At 36.8% G+C, this 24,592-nt stretch overlaps 1 protein-coding gene, 1 non-coding gene and 2 pseudogenes across 2 annotated transcripts; all 4 read right to left on the reverse strand.

Moving 5' to 3' along the window:
• Positions 1-497: 497 nt before the first annotated feature.
• Positions 498-1,444, reverse strand: LOC126080261 (olfactory receptor 8J2-like; annotated as a pseudogene).
• An 11,607-nt stretch (positions 1,445-13,051) lies between these two features.
• On the reverse strand, positions 13,052-13,158 carry LOC126081310 (U6 spliceosomal RNA). Its single transcript, XR_007518356.1, has one exon. It is a non-coding gene; the product is annotated as a U6 spliceosomal RNA (small nuclear RNA).
• Positions 13,159-13,382: 224 nt separating this feature from the next.
• On the reverse strand, positions 13,383-14,312 carry LOC126080965 (olfactory receptor 8J2-like; annotated as a pseudogene).
• A 9,332-nt stretch (positions 14,313-23,644) lies between these two features.
• On the reverse strand, positions 23,645-24,592 carry LOC126079343 (olfactory receptor 8J2-like). Its single transcript, XM_049890290.1, has one exon. It carries the CDS (start codon positions 24,590-24,592, stop codon positions 23,645-23,647), a length of 948 nt encoding a protein of 315 aa, XP_049746247.1.

Genomic DNA, 24,592 nt, shown 5'->3' on the forward strand with positions numbered 1-24,592 from the left:
TCACAAATTCATCATTGATCTTTATCCTTGTGTACTATTCCATTGTGTGTACGTACCATTATTTTTTTATCCATTCCTCTGTTGATGGGCACTTAGGTTGTTTCCATCTTTTTGATACTGCGAATAATGCTGCAATAAACATATTTGTGCATATGTCTATTCGTGTGACAGCTAGGGTATATTACTGGAAGTAGGATTGCTGGATCATATGGTATTTTCATTTCTAGTGTTTTAAGTAGGTTACATTTTACTTATAATGTGTATTTATTTGCTTTCAAATTGTTGTCTATTACTTATATAAGTTTATTTTCATTGTATAATTGAAGAATTCTTCTCTCTAGGAAGACTCATATTTTGAATTGAGATAAAATGCATCAGTATTTTTTCCATTGAAATTCATACTTTTTTTAATTAACCATTTAGTGTCTCTTCACTTAACAGAAGATTAGTCAGTAGCAAATTAAGACTTTTAAAAGAAGGTAGTTGTAGTCATATATTTATGTTAGTTTGAGCGATTGGCGTGGGTTATTCAGGAATGTCTTCAGTGCATCCTTCACTTCCTTGTTCCTTAGGCTGTAAATGAAGGGATTCAGCACTGGTATCACTAGAGTATAAACGACTGAGTCCATTTTATCAGTATCTAGTGAGTGGTTGGTCCTTGGTTGCAAATACATGAAAAGGAGAGTCCCATAGAACACAGTGACTGCCATCGAGTGAGAAGCACAGATGGAAAAAGCTTTTCTTCTCCCCTCTAAGGACTGTATCCTCAAAATGGTGAGAACGATGTTGAAGTAGGATATTAAAACAATGATCATGGAAAGAAACAAATTGGTTGCTGAAGAGATAAACACTACTGTTTCTGGAATGTAGTATCAGAACAGGACAATGCTAGCAAAGGGACGTTATCGCAGTAAAAATGGTTGATTGCATTGGAAGAACAGTATGACACAGAGAACACACAGGAAGAGACAGTCACAGCTGTGGTCAGACTGTAGAGGTATGTGAGGGATACTAGCAGAAGGCAAATCTGCCGAAATACCACCACCATGTTGAGCAGGGGATTGCAAATGGCCACATAGCGGTCATAGGCCATGGCAGCCAGCATGAAAATTTCAGCCACTACGAAAACTAAGAATCCCCCAAGTTGAGCTGCATAGCAATAGTAGGAGATAGTTTTCTTCTTAACCAAGAAGCTGACCAGCATTTTAGGTGCAATGACAGTAGAATTGCCAAGACTGATGATAGCCAAGTGTTGGAGGAAAAAGTACATGGGGGTTTGAAGTCGAGAGTCCACACTGGTCAGGGGGATGATGCCCAGGTTCCCTGTAACTGTCAGCCCATAGATCACCAGGAAGCCAAAGAAAAGGGGGACCTGGAGCTCAGGATGATCTGAGACTCCCATGAGAATGAACTCAGCCACCTGGGTGAGATTCCCTGTAGCCATTAATTGTGTTGCTTTCACCTCTAAAATGGAACGAGATTAACAGATGATAAAATTAATTTCACTTTTAGAGGGTTATTCCTCGTAAAATTTTTATTGAAAACCAGTTTACTTTTCTTTACAAAACACTAAAGAGTTTCAGTTCTTGATTGCTATTCTTTCCATCTTTTTACGAATTTCAGAAATGCAAACTCATCAGAGAAAAACTGGTTATTCTTAGAGTAGTTTTTCTAAACTATTTGTTCAGTGTTAAATATAGTTTAAATATTGAATTATATACACATATGTCATATATGTCATATATATCATATGCTGATGTTAGGTGCCTTCCAGTTTGTTCTGATTCATAGAGACCCTACTTACAACAGAAGGAAACAACTGCCCAGGCCTGTGCCATTTTCACAGTCTTTACTACATTTGACCAATAGTTGCAATCACTGTGTAAATCCATCTCATTGAGGGACTTACTCTTTTATGCTGACCCCCAAGTATGATGCTGGGGACTGGTCCCTCCTCAGAACTGATCCAAAGTATGTAAGAGGAAGTCTCACCATCCTCCTTTCTAAGGAGAATTCTGACTGTACTTCTCCCATGACTGATTTCTTTGTTCTTCTGACAGATCACGGTATATTCAGTATTCTTTGCCGACATCAAGATTCAAAGACACCGATTCTTTTTAGTACTTCCTTATTCATTGTCCAGCTCTCATGTACATATGAGAATATTGAAAGATACAATGTCTTGGGTCAAGCACACCTTAGTCCTAAAGTGACGTATATATTTTTTAACCCTTTAAAGAGATCTTTTGCCGCAGATTTGCCCACTGCAATGTCTGTGGTTTGATGTCATGAATGCTACTACCATGAGCATTGATTGTGGATCCAACATCAATATTTTCTCCGTTTATCACGATGTTATTTATTGCTTCATTTGTGAGGATTTCTGTTCTGTTTATGTGAGGTGTAATCCATGATGAAGACTATATTCTTTGATCTTTATCAGTATGTGCTTCAAGTCTTCATTCTTTCAAGAAGCAAGGTTTTGTCATCTGTGTATCGCATGTTGTTAATGAGTCTTCCTCCAGCCGTGATGCTGCACTCTTCATATAGTCCAGCTTCTTGGCTTATTTGCTCAGCATACAGATCGAATACATATTGTGAAAGGATGCAACACTGATGTGTGCATTTCCTTTAAACTATACATTCTCTTGTTCTTTTCTAATGACTGCCTCTCGATCTATGTGCAGGTTTCTCATGAGCACAATTCAGTGTACCGGAATAACCATCTTTGCAATAGTATCCAAAATTTGTTATGAACAAAACAGACGAATGCCTTTGCATAGTCAATAAAATACAGGTAAACGTCATTCTAGTAGTCTCTACTTTTAGCCAAGATCCATCTAACATCAGCAATGATATCCCTCGTCCCACTTCCTCTTCTGAATTTGGCTTGAACTTCTGGCAGTTCCCAGTCAGTGTACTGCTTCAACTGCTTTTTAAGTATCTTCAGCAAAAATTGCTTATGTGTAATATTAATATTATTCATCAATTTCTGCATTCTGTTGGATCACCTTTCTTTGGAATGAGCAGAAACATGGATCTTTTCCAGTGAGTTGGCCAGGTAGCTACCTTCGAAACTTCTTGGCATGGATGAGTGAGCATCTTCAGTGCTGCGTCTGTTTGTTGAAACATCTCAGCTGGTTTTCTGTCAATTCCTGGAGCCTTGTTTTTTTGCCAAAGCCTTCAGTGCAGGTAAGACTTCATCCTTTAATACCATTAGTTCTTGATCAAATGCTACCTTCTGAAATGGTTGAACATTGACCAATTATTTTTGGTGCAGTGACTCTATGTATTCCTTCTATTTTATTTTTATGCTTTCTTTGTTGTTCAATATTTCAACCACAAAACCTTTCAATATTGCAAGTTAAGGCTTGGTTTCCCCCCCGCCTCCTTCATTACCTTCAGCTTGAGAATTGCTGAGTGAGTTTTTCCCTTTCGGCTTTCCAACTCCATCTTTTTTTCAAATTTCCTTGTAACACTTTACTTTGTCTTCTTGAGCCACCTTTTGAAATCTGTTCAGCTTTTTTACTTATTTCTTCCTTTTATGTGGGCTATTCTATTTTCCAGAGTAAGCTTTAGAGTCTATTCTGGTATTCATTTTTGTCTTTCCTTTCTTTCCTGTCTTTTTTAATGATCTTTTGCTTTCTTCATGAATGATGTCCTGGATGTCATTCCACAAATAGTCTGGTCTTCAATCATGAGTGCTCAATGCGTCAGATCTGTTCTTGAGATGGTCTCTGAATTCACGTGAGATATACTCAAGGTTTTACTTTGGTTTTTGTGGACTTGTTTTAATTTTCTTTATCTTCAACTTGAACTTGTGTATGAGCAAATTATGGTCTCTTACACTGTTGCCTCTATCCTTTTTCGGGCTAATGACACAGAGCATCTCCATCATCTCTTTCCACAGGTATAATCATTTTGATTCCTGTATATTCCATCCAAATACCAGCCACCAACAGGCCAAATATGAATCAACTGAAGATTTTTACCAATTTCTGGAGCCTGAAATTGATCAAATATGCAGTCAACATGCACTGATAATTACTGGTGTTTGGAATGTAAAATGTGGAAACAAAGAAGAAGGAACAGTAGTTGGAAAGTATTCATAATTCATAATACATATGTATGCATATTTTCCAATGATATTAGATGAGATGTATATATTTTCTCCCTCTGTTTTTGTAATGATAAAAAAGAACTGCCTTTGAGGAGTTGTAGCTGGTGAGCCAGAGTGATCTCCAGCTATCTTTCTGCTTAACTGCCACATGCCTCCCCTCCAGCCCGTACCTTGTTATCATGTGTGGATATTTTAGGTATTTCAGTGCGTAGTGGAAAACATTTCCAGGACTGTGGCTTTTTCCTTAACAATTTTTTACCACGTCACTCTGCTTCAGCTATGTACAAATAGACCTGCATCTCAATACGTTTCCTTCTATAGTTGCGGGAAGACTGCATCTTTCTTTCTTAATCACATTTTCTTTCTTCTGCCAAATACACCCGAACCATCACTGAGATTTCCTTCCCAGACAACTCTCTATTTTTTTTTTTTTTTTGGCAGACCTTCCTTCCTTTCCAGTTTCCCCCCTTTTCCTTAAATCGTTTGAAGCCTGTTTTGTTGGTGGTGCTGTAGTTAATTTTTATTACTTTCATTTTTGATTTGTTAACCTCAATCATTTTACTCTGCTTCTATAGAAAAATGAGCGTGATAGAATATGTTTTATTGGGGGGTCCATTATGGACGTCTTTTTGCTTTTGTTAGTTGCCATATAGCAGACTCGGTCTCATGGGGACCCCACACATGCAGAGGAGAACTGCTCCATAGTGATTTTAAGTCCGTTTTTCTTATTGTCAGTCGTGTCTCCTCTGAGTGGGTTCAAACCGCCAGACTTTTTGCTAGCATTCCAGTGCTTACCCTTTTGCGCCACCCAGGAACTCCCATTATGTGCCTAGAAGTATGCTAAATATTTTGAAATAATTATCTCATGTTCAGCATTAGAGTTTTGGGAGATGGATGTAAGTATTTCCATGTCCGATGAGATAACTGAGGCCCAGTGAAGTTAACTTACTCAAAGTCTGCGTAGAATATTGATTGGACACGGACTAAACTTATGGTTTGATTTTTTTTTCTTTTTAATTTGTGTTGTTTAGTTTGCTGTTCTTGTTCTTGTTGTTGTTTTAGTCCACCAAATAAGAGCTCTGTGCAGTTTATCAAATATTTATATTGTTGTATAAACCCCTTACCATCCAGTCAATTCTGACTCATAGAGACCCTATAGGAGAGAGTAGAACTGCCCAGTAGGGTTTCCAAGGAGCAGCCGCTAGATTTGAACTGACAACATTTTGGATAGCAGCCAAACTCTTAACTGCTACGCCACCAGGATTTCTGTTCTTGTACAGTGCAATTTAAATTAATAATGCACAAATATAGTTTAGGGAGCACAAAGCCTGGCACTTAATGATTTGAAATAGATGTTATGTGTAGTTTTTATTGTTATTATTGTTATTGTTAGATTGCTTTGAGTAATTTTATTCTTTTTTTGTTTCTTTTTTTTTTTATTTCAACATCAGGGTCACATTCTAAATGATTGAAGGGTCTTATAGCCAAAAAAGAAATAGCATTTGAAGTATACTTTTCTGTATGTAAATTAGGTGTTTGTGGTGGTGTAGTGGGTAAGTGCTCCACTGCTAAGTGAAAGGTTGGCAGTTCAAAGCCGTCAACCAGTCTGTAGGAGAAACATGTGGCAGTTCGCTTCTGTAAAGACATAGCCTTAGGAACCCTATGAGGCTGTTCCACTCTGTCCTATAAGGTCACTAGTAGTTGGAATCAACTTGATGGCAAAGAGTTTGTTTTTTTGGTTTTGGTGTCTGCAAAATACTGGACCACCTAATATTTAACTATATCTTTAACAGAACAAATCATGTTTTTCCACAAACATGGCTCTTCCCCCTCCCCAATTTTTTTTTCTTTTGAAGGCACTTTATTCCCTACATCAAATGTTCCAGACAAGTTGATCCCATTGTGTTGCACCAACTAGCCCATATCTTTTGTGCCGTACCATGAAATCAAAATGACAAGTTTTATAACAAGGTAAGCTCACCCTGGAAAATCTCATAGCAACACTCCCTTTGATGAAAATATTTCCTGCCTGGTTTCTACACTCCATGTTCCTCAGTGCACCATTTACCAGGCATTTGTGCGATTAGCTGTGTGGAGGGAGAATATTCATATGTATCTAGTGTGTTTGGTTTTTGTTAGTTCCCTTCTCTTTTAATATACAAATGAGGGAAACATTAGAGTTGCTCTATTTCAGTGAGTATATGTCAGAAAAATTGCTTCTGTAGAACAGCCCCCATTTTCTCCTGTTCCCCCCACCCCAGCACCTCGTCTGATTTAGCATTCATCCCAGAAAAGACTTATGTTAATGTACTAATGATGATTTTAATTTTCAACTTATTTTTTGAACAGAAATATTTTATAGACCTACTCACATAATAGCTTGTCAGTAAATACACTTTTGAGAAAATACACCTAATGTTAATGGTTTTAATGTCCCTTCTCACTGTCAAAAGTGTCATAATTTGGATAAGAAATGATGATGTCAGCTAATTCTCAAAGAGCTTCTGAGTTGATTTCAAGAGTATATCCCCATTTAACTTATTTGGAGGTGTAGCGTGTTAGGGGCAAAAATTGCTTCTCAATATGGGCTCTCAGTGGCCACCAGCTACCTGGGGACTGACTGTTGGCACCAGGGATTTTTTCATCCTAGGGTTTATCATCCTGGGCAATGCAAAAATCAGGAAGGGGGAAAAAAACCTTCAATTTTATTTCTTTAAGAGATTTTGAAGCTCTTTCTTGGAAACGTACAACCTTGTATTTCAGGAACACTTGAGAAGTTTCCTATCAGGTATAGACTGAAAACCTAACCAAACCCAGTGCTGTTCAGTTGATTCGACTCATAGTGAGTGACCGTATAGGACTGAGCATAACTGCCCCATCAGGTTCCCAAGGCTGTAATCTTTATGGAAGCAGACCGCCAAGTCTTTCTTCTGCGGAGCAGGTGGTTGGTTCGAACTGCCCACGCTTTGGTTAGCAGCCGAGCACTTAACTACTGTGTCACCAAGGTTCCTTATCTGGTATAGTGTGCCCTCTAAAACATCCATCAATTCTGCTATTTCTAAGGCAGAAAATATTTCCCTTCATGTCAAGGTGATATATACTCCCTGGAATGACCATTCATTTTCTGTATTGCTCTGGAGCTTGGATTCCCAGATTTTCAATATGTATATAATGTCTAAAAACTTTGTCATATTTTTATATGCACAGTATTACCATGTACCTATTTTTCTTTAATTTCATTAATTTGAACTACTTTTATATGAACAATATATTTTAATACAGTGTTTCACTATAACTTTAAGTAAAATTTCTACTTCCCATCTGTGTAAAATTTATAAATATGTGTATGCTTAAACCTTTATATATGCAAACACACATGTATGTGTGAGTCCATATGTATACATATGTTTATGTATATATACACATATTTTTAATTTCAAAAAGTTATTGCTGTGTTATCAAATATCATCATATTCGCTTCTTTAGACCATGAGTAAGAATCAAGTCTATGCCTTTTGCTATGCCATATCATCCCATCTTCCTGGCTTTCATAAACAATGGAAGAAATTAGGGCACAAAATTACTTCTGTTCTTTGTATACGTAACTGCTCATAATGTAACACGTGCCGGGTAAGGTATAATTAGTCAAGGATTTAAAAAATGCTCAAAAACATTTTCAACATTGACATCTGCATAGAGAAATTTTGTAACTCTCATTTCGTCATTAATCTCATTGCTAAAAGATGAGGTTTAGTATCTTTCCATTTTTGTGCTCCAAATGCTATAGGAACCTGTCACAACTCATTACAGCTGATGTTTTTGCAGTAACTCTACCTGGATTAAGACTATCTGGTAAATACCTGCTTCCCTAAAAATATCAGATTCAACATATGTAAAAAGCAATATGCTCAATTCTTCTCCAATCTTTTAGATAATCAAAGCTGGTCACTGATTTTACTTCTTTTTTTTTTTTTTTTACACAACTTCTTTAACAATGCTCAGTCTCATTTATCAGTAGGTATGTCTGATTACTATTTAAGGCATTACATAACTGCCACTTTCACTTAGCAAGCAGTGGGCAGAGAGTGTAGTCACTTAGAAAAGAGGACAGAGAAGGAATCATTTCAGGTCTGCGTTTGATTTGAATGGATAGAGCTTTCAGGATACTTAGTTATTACAACTAGACCTAGTAATAGGTAAAACATTTGGTTTAACTTACCTGTGCAGAGAGATCTGCTGAGATCCACGCCTAAGTTTACTCCATGAAGCATGCTGGAGAATTTTACAAAGGTCTGAAGTTCCTGTAGACCTTCTCACTAAAATATGTTTGTTTCTAGGTCCCAATCCCTGAACATGAGGACTAGAATTCCCAGATGAAGGTCTGATTCCCCAGGGAAAGAAAAGACAAATTGAAGGCTCATTAGGCAAGGCTCCTCTCAAAATTTCACCCAGTGAAAATGTGGAGATAGCTTAGGGAATTGTTGAAATGATGACATTGAATGACAAACACATACAATAATTCCACCTTTTTTTTTTTTTTTTAATGTACCCTTATATTCTTGGGGCAGTACTCTTGGCCGCCGGCTGAAGAAAATTCAACAGTTGGAAAGCACAGGATTCTGGCTCCAGTGAACAAATTTAATGTGAATATTAGGGATAGAACTTAACACAAAGCCTCCCTTCTAGTGTCAAGAACAAGCCCTGGTGCATTTATTGTGAAAACCAGATGATATTTGCCAAATTCAAAATGTGAAATTTGTAGAGACTATCAATTTTATTAAAGTTATCAATGTATAAATCATATCTAGTATCACTTCTAGTTTTTTTCATTCAATTTATTTGAGTGAAAAATATATTTTCATATCAGCCTGCAATCTTCTTTCAAATAATGTATAGTTATTACTGCTAAATATAAATAAAAATTTTTCTTATTCCCTCTGGGGCATTTTCTAGTCCATAAGCTTTGTAACAGAAAGGGGCATGTCTGGATAGTTTACATTTCTATTACTAGTTTCTAAAATAATACTCAGGAAAGAGAAGGTGTCCAGAAATTATTTGGTAACTAACTCACTGACCAATGGAATGAATGAATGAATGAAATACCCATTCTGCACCATGAAATTAAATATCAGAAGAAGTCTGTCTTGGAAGAAATACAGCCAGAGTGCTTCTTGGAAGCAAGGATGTTGAGACGTTGTCTCATGTACTTTCCACATATTATCACCAGTGACCTTCCCCTAGTGAAGGACATGATGCTTGCTAAAGTAGAAGGTCAGCAAAAAAGAAGAAGACCCTCAACAAGACAGAATGACACGGTGGCTGGAACAATGAACTTAAACATAACAACTATTGTGAGGATGGCACAGGGCCACATGTACGACAGAACCTTCTGTTGTACACGTGGTTGCTGTGAGTCAGAACTGACTCAATTGCACCTAACAACCCAAACAACAAATTGCCCAATTCTCAAATATATGGAAAAAAAAAATTATACTCTGAGATTTGCATTGTGCCCATGTCATTATAACTGACTCTTAAGGGAGTTATGAGAAAGTCTCTTATCCACCTGTTCCCATCCTCCAAATATAGCTTTCTCAATTCACTTTCAACATGAGAAATTTATGACATGGAGAACTGCTCAGGATGAAAACTCCCCTCAGTGAATGAGAGGAGAAAAGAAACCCCCAAACCTGGATATACAGGGTGTTGGAAGATCAACAATACTGAAAGTTGAATGCATATATCTGATTTATAGTTCTTCCAAGGATTGACAATCCCTGGGCTTTTAATTGTGCTGATTTAAAACTCAGCCTTAATTAAAAATATATTTGGAGATGCTTCTAAGCCTTAGCCTCACTGCCTTATGAATAAGAACCTGGAACTGTCATACAAAGATAGACAGTAGGTGCCAGGCATGCTATTACTGCAGCAAGATGAGTATATCAAGTCAAGATGTCTAATATTTTATTTTGGCTTTGCCATCAACTTTCAATGGCAAATGTTACCACAGAGAAAAATGTGTACTTCCTCACCCCCATCACCTTGGCTACCTCTGACTGTAGCCCTTGTAGATATTTTCTGGCTTGCTGGCAGTTTTCCACGTCAAGTGTTTTACTCCTTTGCCTGTGGGGCTTTTGTCAGTGCCTTGGGAGCTTGCTCAGACCATATGAAAGGCAATGTGGAAGTTCCCAGCATTTCATATGTCGATGAGCAATTCTCAACTAATAAGTTACAAGAATCAGTGAATAAATACCCCAAATCCCTGGCTTTCCTGTCTTAGGACAATTCCAAGAAAGGTTTTGCAGGACATCACAAAATATCTCAAGCAATTGACACAGTTGCTTACAACAGCAATCTGCTCTTTACACCATTAGATTTTCTCCCTTCTCTGTCTCTTATTCTCCATTTCCTCATTTATGATTCCTGGAATCCCCTGCCAAATAAACATATAATCTAGTCTTAAGCCCAGGGTCTGCTTATGGGAGCATTTAAACCCTGACAATCTCAGTCTCTTGTGTAATATTTTTGGATGCAACCACAAATGAAATATTCTCATCACAAAGGACATTGTGTAAATGCATGAAAACAGGGTATGATGATACTATTGCATTGTTGAATAACAGGAATCCCTATCATAAAACTATTACTATTTGAGACATGAACACTCACTCAGCATCATTATCCTCAACTTGACCAATGGAGTCTTGGTCTAAACAACATTCTAGGCGAAGCTTTCAAACAATGCTTATCCGCCCCCAGAATATTCAATTTTTGGAAGCAAGATGGTTAGACTTTGTCTCACATACTTTGGACATATTATCAGACCAGATCAGTCCCTGGAGAAGGACATCATGTTTGGTAAAGTATAGGGTCAACGAAAGAGAGGACGAAGCTCAAGGAGATGCACTGACACAGTGACTGCAATGATGGGCTTAAGCACAGCAAGGATTGTGCGGATGGTACAGGACCGGGCAGTGTTTCTTTCTGTTCTACATAGAGTCTCTATGAGTGGGGACCAATTTGATGGCAACTAACACACGTACACAGAAAATTCCAGAATCAATATGGAAATCATAACAAATAGAAATGAAGTTTTTTGCTTTCCTCAAAGAACATAATAATGGTGGTAAAAACACATGATAACATAGTTAAGACGTTATTAGTAGATACGGTATAGTATCTTGAGTCGGACTTTGCTGACTATACTCATGAATATAATCTAAATTGAAAGCAAGGGTCAAGAATAATGACTGGAGCTCATTGATAAACACGCAGACCAGTGCCATCTACTCACCTAAGGTGAGAAATAAGTTCTTGTTCCCCCAAGTGCTTCCTAATCTTACTGTAACCATAAGAAGAATTTAGAATTGACTCTTCGGCACTGTTTTTTTTTTTTTTTATTCTCCCCTTGAGATACTCCCCATGGAGCTTGAACATAAATTTTCATTAATTCTAAAGTATTTGAGAACAGGGAGCAATACCATCGGGTGTTTGTTAATTATCCAGGATACATTTGATTTCCCTATTGAGGAAACCTTTGATGTGCAATTCCCCAGCTTTCATTGTAATTTTTTTATTGCCTACACTCAAAAACCTGGATTGAGGTACACTATTTGTTGAGTATATGCTTCAATTTTCCATAAATTACTGTAATATTCAGAATTTTCTACAGCAGCTTAATCCGTTTTATATCTGATGATGAAAGCAGAACTCTTTAAACATGTCTTATAATGTTTTTTTAAAGATGCAGAAGGAATTCAAATTATGAATATGTATGGCTAAAGTTACAAATTGATTTACTTATGTAAGCCTCACAATTCCTGGTTTTGAATTATGTCTGACTTTCCTGAAAATGTCATGGCTTTATTCCCAGACCCTGTCTTTACCTCATATGTCTTACCCACTATGCCTCACTCCACCACATCTTAGTAGCATTGTACATGTATAGATATGACTCCTACGAGTTTTAATTTTTTTTTTTGCTATAGGTTTCCAGAGAATTGTTACCTTTTAAGCGATGACATTTTTGATCTAATAATATTTTCACCCAAAACACACTAAATAAAATGTGCTAGGAAGTTGTGTTTAATGTTATGCTTTATTGCAAAGATAACAAAGTCTACACAATAGTTTTTAGTATGAGAATATCCTATGGAAAACTTTGAATTTTGTCATGATTAGCTGAACATCAATTTTTGCTTTGCGTACTGGTGTTGAGAGAGAGGAGGAAAAAGGTAGAATGCTTTTATGTTTATTTCAGTCTGCTGTGGCACATGTGGCCTTTCAAAGCACCCTAGGCTTAATGCCTGTTTACTTCTCTGGGTTATAAATTTATTTTAAGAGCAAGACAACAATGGAGGAACAAAAAATGTGATAGATGGAGAAAATGGTGCCAAAGTTATATGAATGGAGAATATGGTATTAAAAAAAAAAAAGTAAACTTATAATAAAATGTCTAGCCCTTGGACAAAAGGTGGGTGTACCAAGGAGAATGATCAGGCTTTCTATCATCTCATCTCGCAAGCAATGGTTCTTATATATCTCCACCACCCTTTATCAGGCTTTCTCTTTCTTGTTTAGAGACTATGATGTTGTTGTTAATTGACGTCAAGTCAATTCTAACTCTTGACATCCCCATGTGTACATAGTAGAACTTTTTCATGTGGTTTTAATGGCTGTAATCTTAAGGGAAAAAAATCAGCAGGCATTTTCTTCCTTGGTACCACAGGGAGTTCAATATACAAAGCTTTAGGTTAGGGCAAATATTTTGTACCACCTAGATATCTTATTTAGACAGAATAAGAAACAAATCTTTTAATAACTTGTATTCTATTTATAATACATGTTTTTTTACCTTCAAATTGTTGTTTATTACAAATGTAAGTTTTTAAAAATTTTTTATTGTGCTTTAAGTGAATGTTTACAAATCAAAAAAATATGGAACAATTCACAAATTTGAGTGTCGTCCTTGCCCAGGGGCCATGCTAATATTCTCTCTATCATTCCAATTTTAGTGTATGTGTTGCCTAAGTGAGCACTGTTTTTTTTTTTCATTGCATTTTTGAAGCATTTTTCTATCTAGGAATAGTGGGTATTTTTAATTGGGATAAAAATGCATCGATATTTTCCCCTTTGAGATTAATAGTTTTTCTTTTTCTTCTTTTTTTTTTTTTTTTTTTAGCTATTTAATGCCTCTTCACTTAACAGCAGATTTTTCAGGACCAAATTAAGACTTTAAAAGGAGACATTTGTACTTATATATTTACATTAGTTTGAGTGATTTGCATGGGTTATTAAGGAATCTCTTCACTGCCTTCTTCACATCCTTGTTCCTTAGGCTGTAAATGAGAGGATTCAGCATTGGTATCACTAGGGTGTAAAAGACTGAGGCCATTTTATCAGTACCTAATGAGTGGTTGGTCCTGGTTGCAAATACACGAAAAGAAGAGTCACATAGAACACAGTGACCACTATCATGTGAGAAGCACAGGTGGAAAAAGCTTTTTGTCTCCCCTTTGAGGACTGTATTCTCAAAACAGCAAGGATAATGTTAAAGTAGGATATTAGAACAATGATCATAGAGAAAAACAAATTGATCCCTTAAAAGGTAAATGCTGCTATTTCTGGACTGTAAGTGTCAGAACAGGACAAGGCTAGCAAAGGGACATTATCACAGTAAAAATGGTTGATTACATTGGAAGAACAATATGATACAGAGAACACACAGGAAGAGACAGTCAGTGCTATGGTCAGACTGTGGAGGTATATGAAAGATATTAAGAGAAGGCAGATTTGCCAAGATACCACCACCATGTAAAGAAGGGGGTTGCATATGGGCCATTGTGACCAGCATGAAAATCTCTGCCACAATGAAAACTACAAATCCACCAAGTTGAGCTGCACAACAGTAGTAAGAGATAGTTTTCTTCTTAAACAAGATGTTGACCAGCATTTTGGGGGCAATGACAGTAGAACTGTTGAGATTGATAATAGCCAAGTATTGGAGGGAAAAGTACTTCGGGGTTTGAAGTTGAGAGTCGAGACTGGTGAGGGTGATGATGCAGAGGTTCCCTACCACGGTCAGCCCATAGATCACCAGGAAGACAAAGAAAAGGAGGACCTGGAGCCCAGGACGGTCTGAGAGACCCATGAGAATGAACTCAGTCACCCATGTGAGATTTCCTGGAGCCATGTATTGTGTTGATTTTGTCTTTAAATGGGAAAAATGGAAAGACATTAACGGATGGCAAAAAAATTTTTGCTCTTAGGTTATTCCTTGTCAAAGTTTTATTTACAGTCATTTTACTTCCATTCAAAAACAGTTAAGAGTTCCAGATCTTAGTTTTCTCCCTGTTTTTTCACAAATTTCAGAAATACAAAGTCACCAGAGAACAACTGAGGACTGAGGTTGTTTCTTTGAATTGTCGGCCCAAACTATTCATTTATTCACTGTTAAACATAGTTTCAATATTAGATTTTACATATATTTACATATATATTTAATTTCAAAAAGTTATCACTGTATTATCAATTGGTATCATATTCACTGCTTTAGATTGTGAATAAGAATCAAGTTTATGATTTTTTTCTATATCATATCATCATATTTCCCTGGCTTTCATTCACAATGGAAAAAGTAAGCACACATAATTACTTCCATTCTTTGTATCCCTAATTGCTAATAATAGAAATGTAAGACCGTGGCTAACGTAGGGTATCAATAACTAGAATTTCAAAAATGCTCAAGAAATTCTTCAACTTTGACATCTGCATAGAGAAAATGTGAAATTCTCAATTTATTGTTAATCTCACTGTAAGATGATAAGGTTTAGAATCTTTACATTTTTGTGCTCCAAATGCTCCATGACCCTGTCACAACTCACTACAGCTGATATTTTTAGCAGTAACTCTACCTGGGTTAAGACAATCTGGTAAATATTTGCTTCCCTAAAAATATCAAGTTCATCATATGTAAAAAGCAATATGCTAAATCTTCTCCATTCTCTTAGATAATCATCACTGACCATTGATTTGGTTATTTTTTTCACATCTCCTTTAACAATGCTCAGTCTCATTTTTCAGTAGTCATTAAGACTGTTATTAATTTATTAAGACATTTACTTAAGTCATTAAAGACAGTTACTTCAGTCATTACACAGCCATCACTTCCACTCAGCTATCAATGGGCAAGGATTGCTGTCACTTGGAAAAGAGCAAAAACCAAACCAAACCCACTGCCATCGAGGCAATTCCAACTCATAGTGACCCTAGAGGACAGAGTAGAACTGCCCCATAGAGTTTCCAAGGAGCATCTGGTGGATTTGAACTGCTGACCTCTCGGTTAATTACTATAGCACTTAACCACTATGCCACCAGGGTTTCCACCTGGAAAACAGACAGAAGAAACCATTTCAGTTCTGAGTTTGACTTGAATTGATAGAGTTTTTAAGGTACTTAGTCCTCACATCTAGACCTAGTAATAGGGAAACATTTGGTTTAACCCACCTGTGCACAGAGATTCGAGATCCACTCCTAAGTTTACTCCACGAAGCATGCTGGAGAGTTTTACAAAGATCTGAAGTTCCTTAAGACCCTAACACTAATGTATGTATGTGTCTAGGCCCCAGTCCCTGAACATGAGGACTAGAATTCCCAGATAAAGGTCTGATTCCCCAGGGAAAGAAAGACAAATTGAAAGCTCCTTAAGCGAAGCTCCACTCAAAATTTCACCCAAAAAATGAGAATGTGGAGATAGCCTAGGGACTTGTTTAAATGAGTAAATTGAATAAGAAACACCTGCTGCGTTTCTGTATCATTATTATTATTTTTTTTAATATACCCTTCAGTACTCTGGCCCGTGCTCCTGGGTTATGGATGAAGAAAATCCAGCAGCTGGAAAATACAGAATTCTACCCCTATGGATAAATTAAATGTGAATATTGGGGATAACACAAAACCTCCCTTCCAATATCAAACTCTGGTATATTTGCTGTAAAAACCAGATGATATACACCAAATTCGAAATGTGAAGTTTATAAAGAGGCTAAATATCAACTTTTTATTAAAATTATTAAAGTAGAAATCATATCTGGTATCATTTGTAGTTTTTATATTCAGTTAATTTAAGTAAAAAAAATGTATTTTTTCACATCAGGGTACAATCTTCTTTCAAATAATGAGTAAATATTGCAATTTAATATCATCACCAATTCTTTCTTACTTTCTTGGGGCATTTTCTAGCCTATAACCTTTATAAGAGGGAAGGATGTGTCTGATTAGTTTTCCTTTTTATTACCATCTTCTAAAATAATACCCAGGATAGAGTAGATGTCCAAAAGACACTTGCTAACCAACTCACTGACTGATGGAATGAATGAATGAATGAACAAACGAATGAATGAAATACCCACCCTGAAATGTGAAATTAAACATCAGGATTTTGTATCCCATGCTGTAATCAATCTGTAAAATTATTTTAACTTTGACAAAGAAACCATGACAAGTTGTGTCTCATTCTCTAAGATACTGACTTCTATAGTGCAGGATACACCTCTTCCTTCTTGATTTTGGTATTTTTTAATACCTAATACCAGTTTCCCTCCAGCCAATTTTGACTCAAGGTGGCTCCATATGTGTCAGAGTAGAACTGTGCTCCATACCGTTTTCAACGGCTATAAAGTTTCAGCAGGTCTTTCGAGGTGCCTCTGCTTGGATTCAAACCACCAGCTCAGAGTATCCTTACCCAGAGGTAACCCTTATCCACAACTTTTAATGATATTCTTGTTGTTATTAACTATATATTTATGTACCCATCAAAACATAAATCTGAAGATATCTTTAATTATTTTACATAGTACTGAGTGTCTTATTTTGCAATTTTCTGCTCACTCAAATGTATGTTTGCAGATTTATCCATGTTGATTTCTTTAGCTATATGCTGTCCACTGATTTTGCTGCACGTAAAAAAATTCATTAGAAAAAGAAAACAAGTTCTGCTCAAACAACTCCTGAATCATTTTTTTAAAATTTATTGAAACTTTACTTCTAAATTTTTATTATTTAAATTACACCACACTAAATAAATACATTTTACTATTTTTTCATTTCCAAGTATATATGTATAAGCAAGACAACATAAATACACAATATTCTACATAAAGATCATATACGTATATGTCTTCATGTGTATATATGTGTATATTACAGCCATTATGTGTATGTGTATAGGTATATACATATATATGCATAAATACACATATACATATCCAGTATGAACACTTTGTTGTTGTTGTTAGGTGCCATGGAGTCATAGCGACCCTATGTACAACAGAACAAAACACTGCCCGGTCCTGCACTATCCTTACAATAGTTGTTTGCTTGAACTCATTGTTGCAGCCACTGAGCCGGTCCACCCCGTTGAGGGTCTTCCTCTTTTCCGCTGACCCTGTACTTTGCCAAGCATAATGTCCTTCTCCAGGGACTGATCCCTCCTGACAACATGTCCAAAGTATGTAAGACTCAGTCTTGCCATCCTTGCTTCTAAGGAACATTCTAGTTGCACTTCCTCCAAGACAGATTTGTTCATTTTTTTGGCAGTCCATGGTATAGTCAATATTCTTCGCCAGCACTACAGTTCAAAGGCATCAATTCTTCCCCAGTCTTCCTTATTCTTCGTCCAGCTTTCACATGCATATGATGCCACTGAAAATACCATGGCTTGGGTCAGGTGCACCTTGGTCTTCAAGGTGACATCTTTGCTTTTCAACACTTTAAAGAGGTCTTTTGCAGGAGATTTACCCAATGCAATGAGTCTTTTGATTTCTTGACTGCTGCTTCCGTGGCTATTGATTTTGGATCCAAGTAAAATGAAATCTTTGACAACTTCAGTCTTATCTCCTTTTATCATGATGTTGCTCATTGGTCCAGTTGTGAGGATTTTTACTTTATGTTGAGGTGCAATCCATACTGAAGGCTGTGATCTTTGATCTTCATTAGTAAGTGCCTTTCAGCAAGCAAGGTTGTGTCATCTGCTTAATGCAGGTTGTTAATGAGTCTTCCCCCTATCCTGATGCTCCATTCTTCTCATATAGTCTGACCGCTCTGATTATTTGCTCAGCATACAGATAGAATACGTATGGTGAAAGGCTACAGTCATGATGCATACCTTTCCTGACTTTAAACCAATCAGTATCCTCTTGTTTTGTTGAAACATCTGCCACTTGATCTATACAAAGGTTCCTCATGAGCATAATTAAGTGTTCTGGCATTTCCATTTTTTCAGTGTTATCCATAATTTGTTATGATCCACACAGTCGAATGTCTTTGGATAGCCAATAAAACACAGGTAAACATCCTTCTAGTATTCTCTGCTTTCAGTCAAGATCCATCTGACATCAGCAATGATATCCCTGGTTCCTCTTCTGAAGCCAGCCTGAGTTTCTGGCAGTTCCCTATTGATACGCTACTGCAGCTGTTTTTGAATGATCTTCAGCAAAATTTTGCTTGCGTGTGATGTTAATAACATTGTTCTATATTTTTCCCATTCGGTTCGATCACCTTTCTTGGGAATAGGCATAAATATGGATCTCTTCCAGTCAGTTGGCCAGGAAGCTGTCTTCCATATATCTTGGCATAGGCTAGTGAGCACCTTCACCTCTGCATCCATTTGTTAAAACATCTCGATTGATATTCCATCAATTCCTGGAGCCTTATTTTTCACCAATGCCTTCAGAGCAGCTTGGACTTCATCTTTCAGTACCACCTGAATTTAGAGTCCATTTCAGGAAAAGATTTCACGTGTTGAACACTAGTGACTGAGGACCAGGCAAGTTGTGGAATGACATCGAGGACATCATACACGAAGAAAGCAAGAGGTCATTGAAAAGAAAGAAAAGAGCAAGATGGATGTCAGGGGAGACTCTGAAACTTGCTCTTGAATGTCAAGCAGCTAAAGAAAAAGAAGGAGTGATGAAGTAAAAGAACTGAAGATTTCAAAGGGCGGCTGGAGAAGACATAGTAAAGTATTATAATGACATGTGCAAAGAGCTGGAGACAGAAAAACTAAAAGGAAGAACATACTCGGTGTTTCTCAAGCTGAAAGAACTGAAGAAAAAATTCAAGCCTCAAGTTGCTATAGTAAAGGATTCTATGGGGAAAATATTAAACGATGTAGGAAGCATCAAAAGAAGATGGAAGGAACACACAGAGTCATTATACGAAAAAGAATTAGTCGATGTTCAACCATTTCATGAGGTAGTATGAACATAATAAGAAGCAAACTCATGGCAAAAAAATTTTTATTTTTTTTCATGGCATAGTTTTTCTGCACATGTTTTAAAATAGCATACATTAAGACATCTTTATTTCAAATGTTCAGAAAGAATAGAAAGACACTAAGAAACTAAAACAAAAATTTCTTTTTTGTATATCTTTTTCATATTGAGACATAGATCTTGACTCTTGATTTTTTTAATTGTTATTGCTAAAAATATGCCTTATTGTATATTTCACACTAACACATTTTTTTTATTGTTTCTTTTACATCTTTGTTCCTCAAACTGCAGGTAATGGTATTCAGCATGGCTGTCACAACAGTGCCAAATACTGACACTATCATGCCATGACCCAAAGTGTAGCTGGAACTTGGTCTCACAAATATGAAGAGGATTGTTCATGGTAAACTGACACTCCAGTTAAGTGAGAGCCAAAAATGGAAAACACTTTTCACCTCCTATCAGCAGAAGGAATCTTCAGAATGGCCAAGAAAATGAAACCATAGGGTATCAAGACAATCAGGGTGGTGAATATCTCTATAAAAAAAAAAAACCCTCTATAGAACCCACAAAATAGAAGAAAAGAAGGTGGTCGATGTAAGTGTCAGAACACAACATAGCAAAGAGTAGAGGGATATTACACAAAGTACATCTAATTTCATTGATTGCACAAGACAGGTTAAAAGTTCCCACTGTGTGTAAAGTAGCAGAGCAAAATACCACCAACACAGAAAGAAATGATGGGTGGGTCATAGAGTCTGGGTGACATGTTAACTGATAATATAATTGGAACTATAGATGAGGTCGAAATAGATGTTTATTCCATATCATAAAAAAACATTTTTTATTTGATCAAGCACTTAGTGTTAAAACAAAATCAGTATCTTATTTTTTTATTCTCAGGCTCTTGAAGGGATTCAATATGTGCTCCACTCAAGAGTTACACACTTGCCATGCTGTCTGACCAGACAGCCCTACCTTATGGAGTTGGGTGAGAGCTCTAGCCTCTCCTGCAGTACAGCCTGTGGGCTCCTGTGGCAGCTGTTTGAAGCCTTTCCTACCTTTCACACTTTTGCCCAGGTGGTGACTTGCTTCAAAACTTCCATGCACCCCATCTTGCCTGATCCCCTCAGTGGTTTTACTATAGCTGTTCAGGCACAAGATGCCAGGGAACCACCTTGGCACCCGGACAGGCATAACCTGGAAGTTTGGAGATGCTAATGCCCCCATGGGGTAAACTTTGACAGTAGAAGACTGGAGTTGAGAGATAAATTGTTTTTCATATCTTACTTCATTAAAAATACATGCTTGACCAATATGCCTGGTTGGTTAACTTGTCTGATTCAGAATTTCTCACTAGAAGTGTAACAAATGATATGTGAGTGCATGTTTACCTGGGTACACACTTTCTGCAATCTTCAAGCAAAATGTTTTGTTGTTGTTGTTCATTCTTAATCCAAGAAGTCTCAATGTATAGTTTGTATAGAACAAATTTTGTATCTAAACAATGTAAAACAGATATATATTGTGTACATTTTAGTGGGATTATTTTATTGAGCTCTTGTACTTGAGAGAGGTGCAAGATTTTACATTGTCTAATTTCACAAAATATTCCAATGTGATGTAGAACACAGTTTCACGAACCCTCAAAGATGTCCAAATCCTAATTCCCAGAAACTGTGAATATATTACATGACAAAAGGGACTTTATTGATATAATGTGTCCCAGGGTTGTCCAGGTGAGCCCAATGTAATCAAAAGAGTTCTTAGAAGACAAAATGTATGCAGGAGATCCCGAGAAGGTAATGGAAGCAGAAGTGAGAGGGATAGGATTGATAACTGGAAGGGGTCACTATCCCAGGAATATTTGCTGCCTCTACAAGGTGAAAAAGGCAGGAAACATTTTCCTCTAGGGCATCCAAGCTAACACCTTGCTTTTAGTGCAATTAGACTCATTATGGACTTCTTACTGTCAAAACTGTGAGATAATACATTTGTGTTGTTTTTAGGCATTAAATTTGAGGTAATTTGTTATAGCAATAAGAAAGTAATATAAAAACAGCATAATTATTTTTAGGAAATACATACTTGTGAACCAAATTATAAGGTAGAAAACAGTGAATTTCCCATTTTTGATCTTTATTCATTTAGCAAAATGTTTAGCAATCAACCAAACTGTATGTGTATTTCAGTGTATGGCATTGGATAGAGTCCCTGGATGTTGTATATTTGTTAAGTTCTTGACTGCTAACTGAAAATTTGGTGGTTTGAATCCACCCAGAGGTGTCTTAGAAGAAAGACTTGGCAATCTACTTCTGAAAGGTCATTGAAAACCTTCTGGGAAAGTTCGACTCTGATACACATGGGGTTGCAATGTGTAGGAATCACTCTAAGACAACAGGTTTATTTATTTATTCATTCATTTATTTTAAACAGCATTGGAAATGTTGTAATGTGAGTTTAGCCTTTTGCTCTAATTCTACACATGGAGCCATACCCAAAGAAAATAGTTTTCTAATGGGAAACACAGTTCTGTAATTGTAAGCTGCTGAAACCAAACACACTCTGAATAAAGTAAAAGCAAAGAAACACATTAGCAATTAACATGAAAAGTTTACAGACTAATGGGATTAAATTATAGCTGATTTTGTCTTTTGAGGTCAGAAATGTCCATCACATATTTTATCTTGCCTGCCTTCAGCTATTCTGTTTATTTATGACCAAGGTTAGAAATGGACTCATTTCTGTGAATCTCCGAGTTCCTGGTTGTGCCTCATGTCTGACCTTCCTGAAATTGTCATAAGCTTATTTTATGTCAAAGACTGTCCTTACATCACATGCCACACCTACTCTCCCTCACGCCATTGCATGTTAGTAGCATTGACATACACAGCAATAACTCACATGACTATTAACTTTTTTTTTCTTTTTTGTAGTAAGTTTTTTGATAATTGTTACCACATTTAAGAGATGACATTTTTGGTCTAATAACACTTTCACCACACTAAATAAAAATCTGAGAAGAAGTGATGTTTAATGTTGACAGTTTCATATTAAAGACAATAAAGTATACAACAGATTTTAGTATGAAAATATCATTTGGAAATAATTTAATTATAAAACATGACTAGCTCAACATAATTTTTTTTGCTTTGTGCACATGTCTATGAGAGAGGAGGAAAAATGCAGAATGCTTATATATTTATTTCAGTCTGCTATGGCACAAGTTGTGTTTCAAAGCACTCTTGGGCTTAGTTTTTATTTTCCCCTACATGTTTACTTTCATATGTTATAAGTTTATTTTAAGTGTAAGACAATAATGGGTTCACAAATGTGATAGATGGAGAAAAAGGTGCAAAAGGTTATTAATGGAGGATATGGTATTCAAAAATGTAAAATTATAATAAAATGTTTAGTCCTTGGGCAAAGGTGAGTGTATCAAGTAGAATGATCTGACTTTCTATCATCTTTCAAGCAATGACTCTCATATACTTCCATCACCCATTATCAGGCTTTCTCTTCCTTGTTTACAGACTACATGGTTGTTGTTAGTTGCCGGCAAGTCAATTTCAATTCATGAAGACCCCAAGTGTTACAAGGTAGAAACTCTCCAAAGTGTTTTCTTGGCTGCAATCTTAAAGGAAGAGAATCACAAGGCCTTTTCTTACTGCTGGGTGAGTCTGATTCTCCAAAATTTAGATTACTGAAAAGAATTTGTACCACCTAGGTACCTTTTGTTTGGAGCTACGCCTTCTCATTTGCAACCAAATATGGCACCTAGGTTGAAGACCCTCAAGGAGATGGATTGACACAGTGGCTGCAACAACAGGGTCAAGCATAACAATGATCATGAGGATGGCTCAGGACCAGGCAGTGTTTCCTTCTGTTGCACATAATGTCAATATGAGTACGAATCAACTTTATGGCACATATCAACAACAACAGATACCATATTTAGAGGGTATAAGACACATACCTTTTAACGAGTTGTAATTTATTTATAGTATGTATTTGTTTATTTTTAAGTTGTTGTTTATTACATATGTAAGTTTGTTTTCATTGTATAATTGAAACCTTTATCCCTCTGGGGGACTGATATTATGAATTGGGAAAAAATGCATCAGTAGTTTTCTCACCGAAATTAATAGTTTTTTTTTTTTTTTTTAAACCATTTAGAATACTTCTTCACTTAAAAGCAGCTTTGTCAGGAGCAAAATAAGACTGTTAAAAGAAGACAGTTGTAGTTATATATTTACATTAGTTTGAGCGATTTGCATGGGTTATTAAGGAATCTCTTCAGTGCATCCTTCACTTCCTTGTTTCTTAGGCTGTAAATGAGGGGATTCACCATTGGTATCACGAGGGTGTAAAAGACTGAGGCCATTTTATCAGTATCTAATGAGTGGTTGGTCCTCAGTTGCAAATACATGAAAAGGAGGGTCCCATAGAACACAGTGACCGCCATCATGTGAGAAGCACAGGTGGAAAAAGCTTTTTGTCTCCCTTCTGAGGACTGTATCCTCAAAATGGTGAGAACAATGTTGAAGTAGGATATTAGAACAATGATCAAGGAGAAAAACAGATTGATACCCGAAAATATAAACACTGCTGTTTCTGGAATGTAAGTATCAGAACAGGACAAGGCTAGCAAAGGGACGTTATCACAGTAAAAATGGTTGATTACATTGGAAGAACAGTATGACACAGAGAACACAAAGGAAGAGACAGTCAGTGCTGTGCTAAGGCTGAAGAGGTATGTGAGGGATACTAGCAGAAGGCAGATCTGCCGAGATACCACCACCATGTAGAGCAGGGGATTGCAAATGGCCACATAACGGTCATAGGCCATTGCGGCCAGTATGAAAATTTCAGCCACCACGAAAACTAAGAATCCACCTAGTTGAGCTGCACAACAGTAGTATGAGATGGTTTTCTTCTTAACCAAGAAGTTGAGCAACATTTTAGGGGCAATGGTGGTAGAATTGCCAAGATTAGTGATAGCCAAGTGTCGAAGGAAAAAGTACATGGGGGTTTGAAGTCTGGAGTCCACACTGGTGAGGATGATGGTGCCCAGGTTCCCTACCACAGTCAGCCCATAGATCACCAGGAAGACAAAGAAAAGGGGGACCTGGAGCTCAGGAAGGTCTGTGATTCCCATGAGAATGAACTCAGTCACCCATGTGAGATTCCCTGGAGCCAT

Source organism: Elephas maximus, chromosome 7 (assembly GCF_024166365.1).
Source record: "Elephas maximus indicus isolate mEleMax1 chromosome 7, mEleMax1 primary haplotype, whole genome shotgun sequence".
Classification (NCBI taxonomy): Eukaryota; Metazoa; Chordata; class Mammalia; order Proboscidea; family Elephantidae; genus Elephas; species Elephas maximus.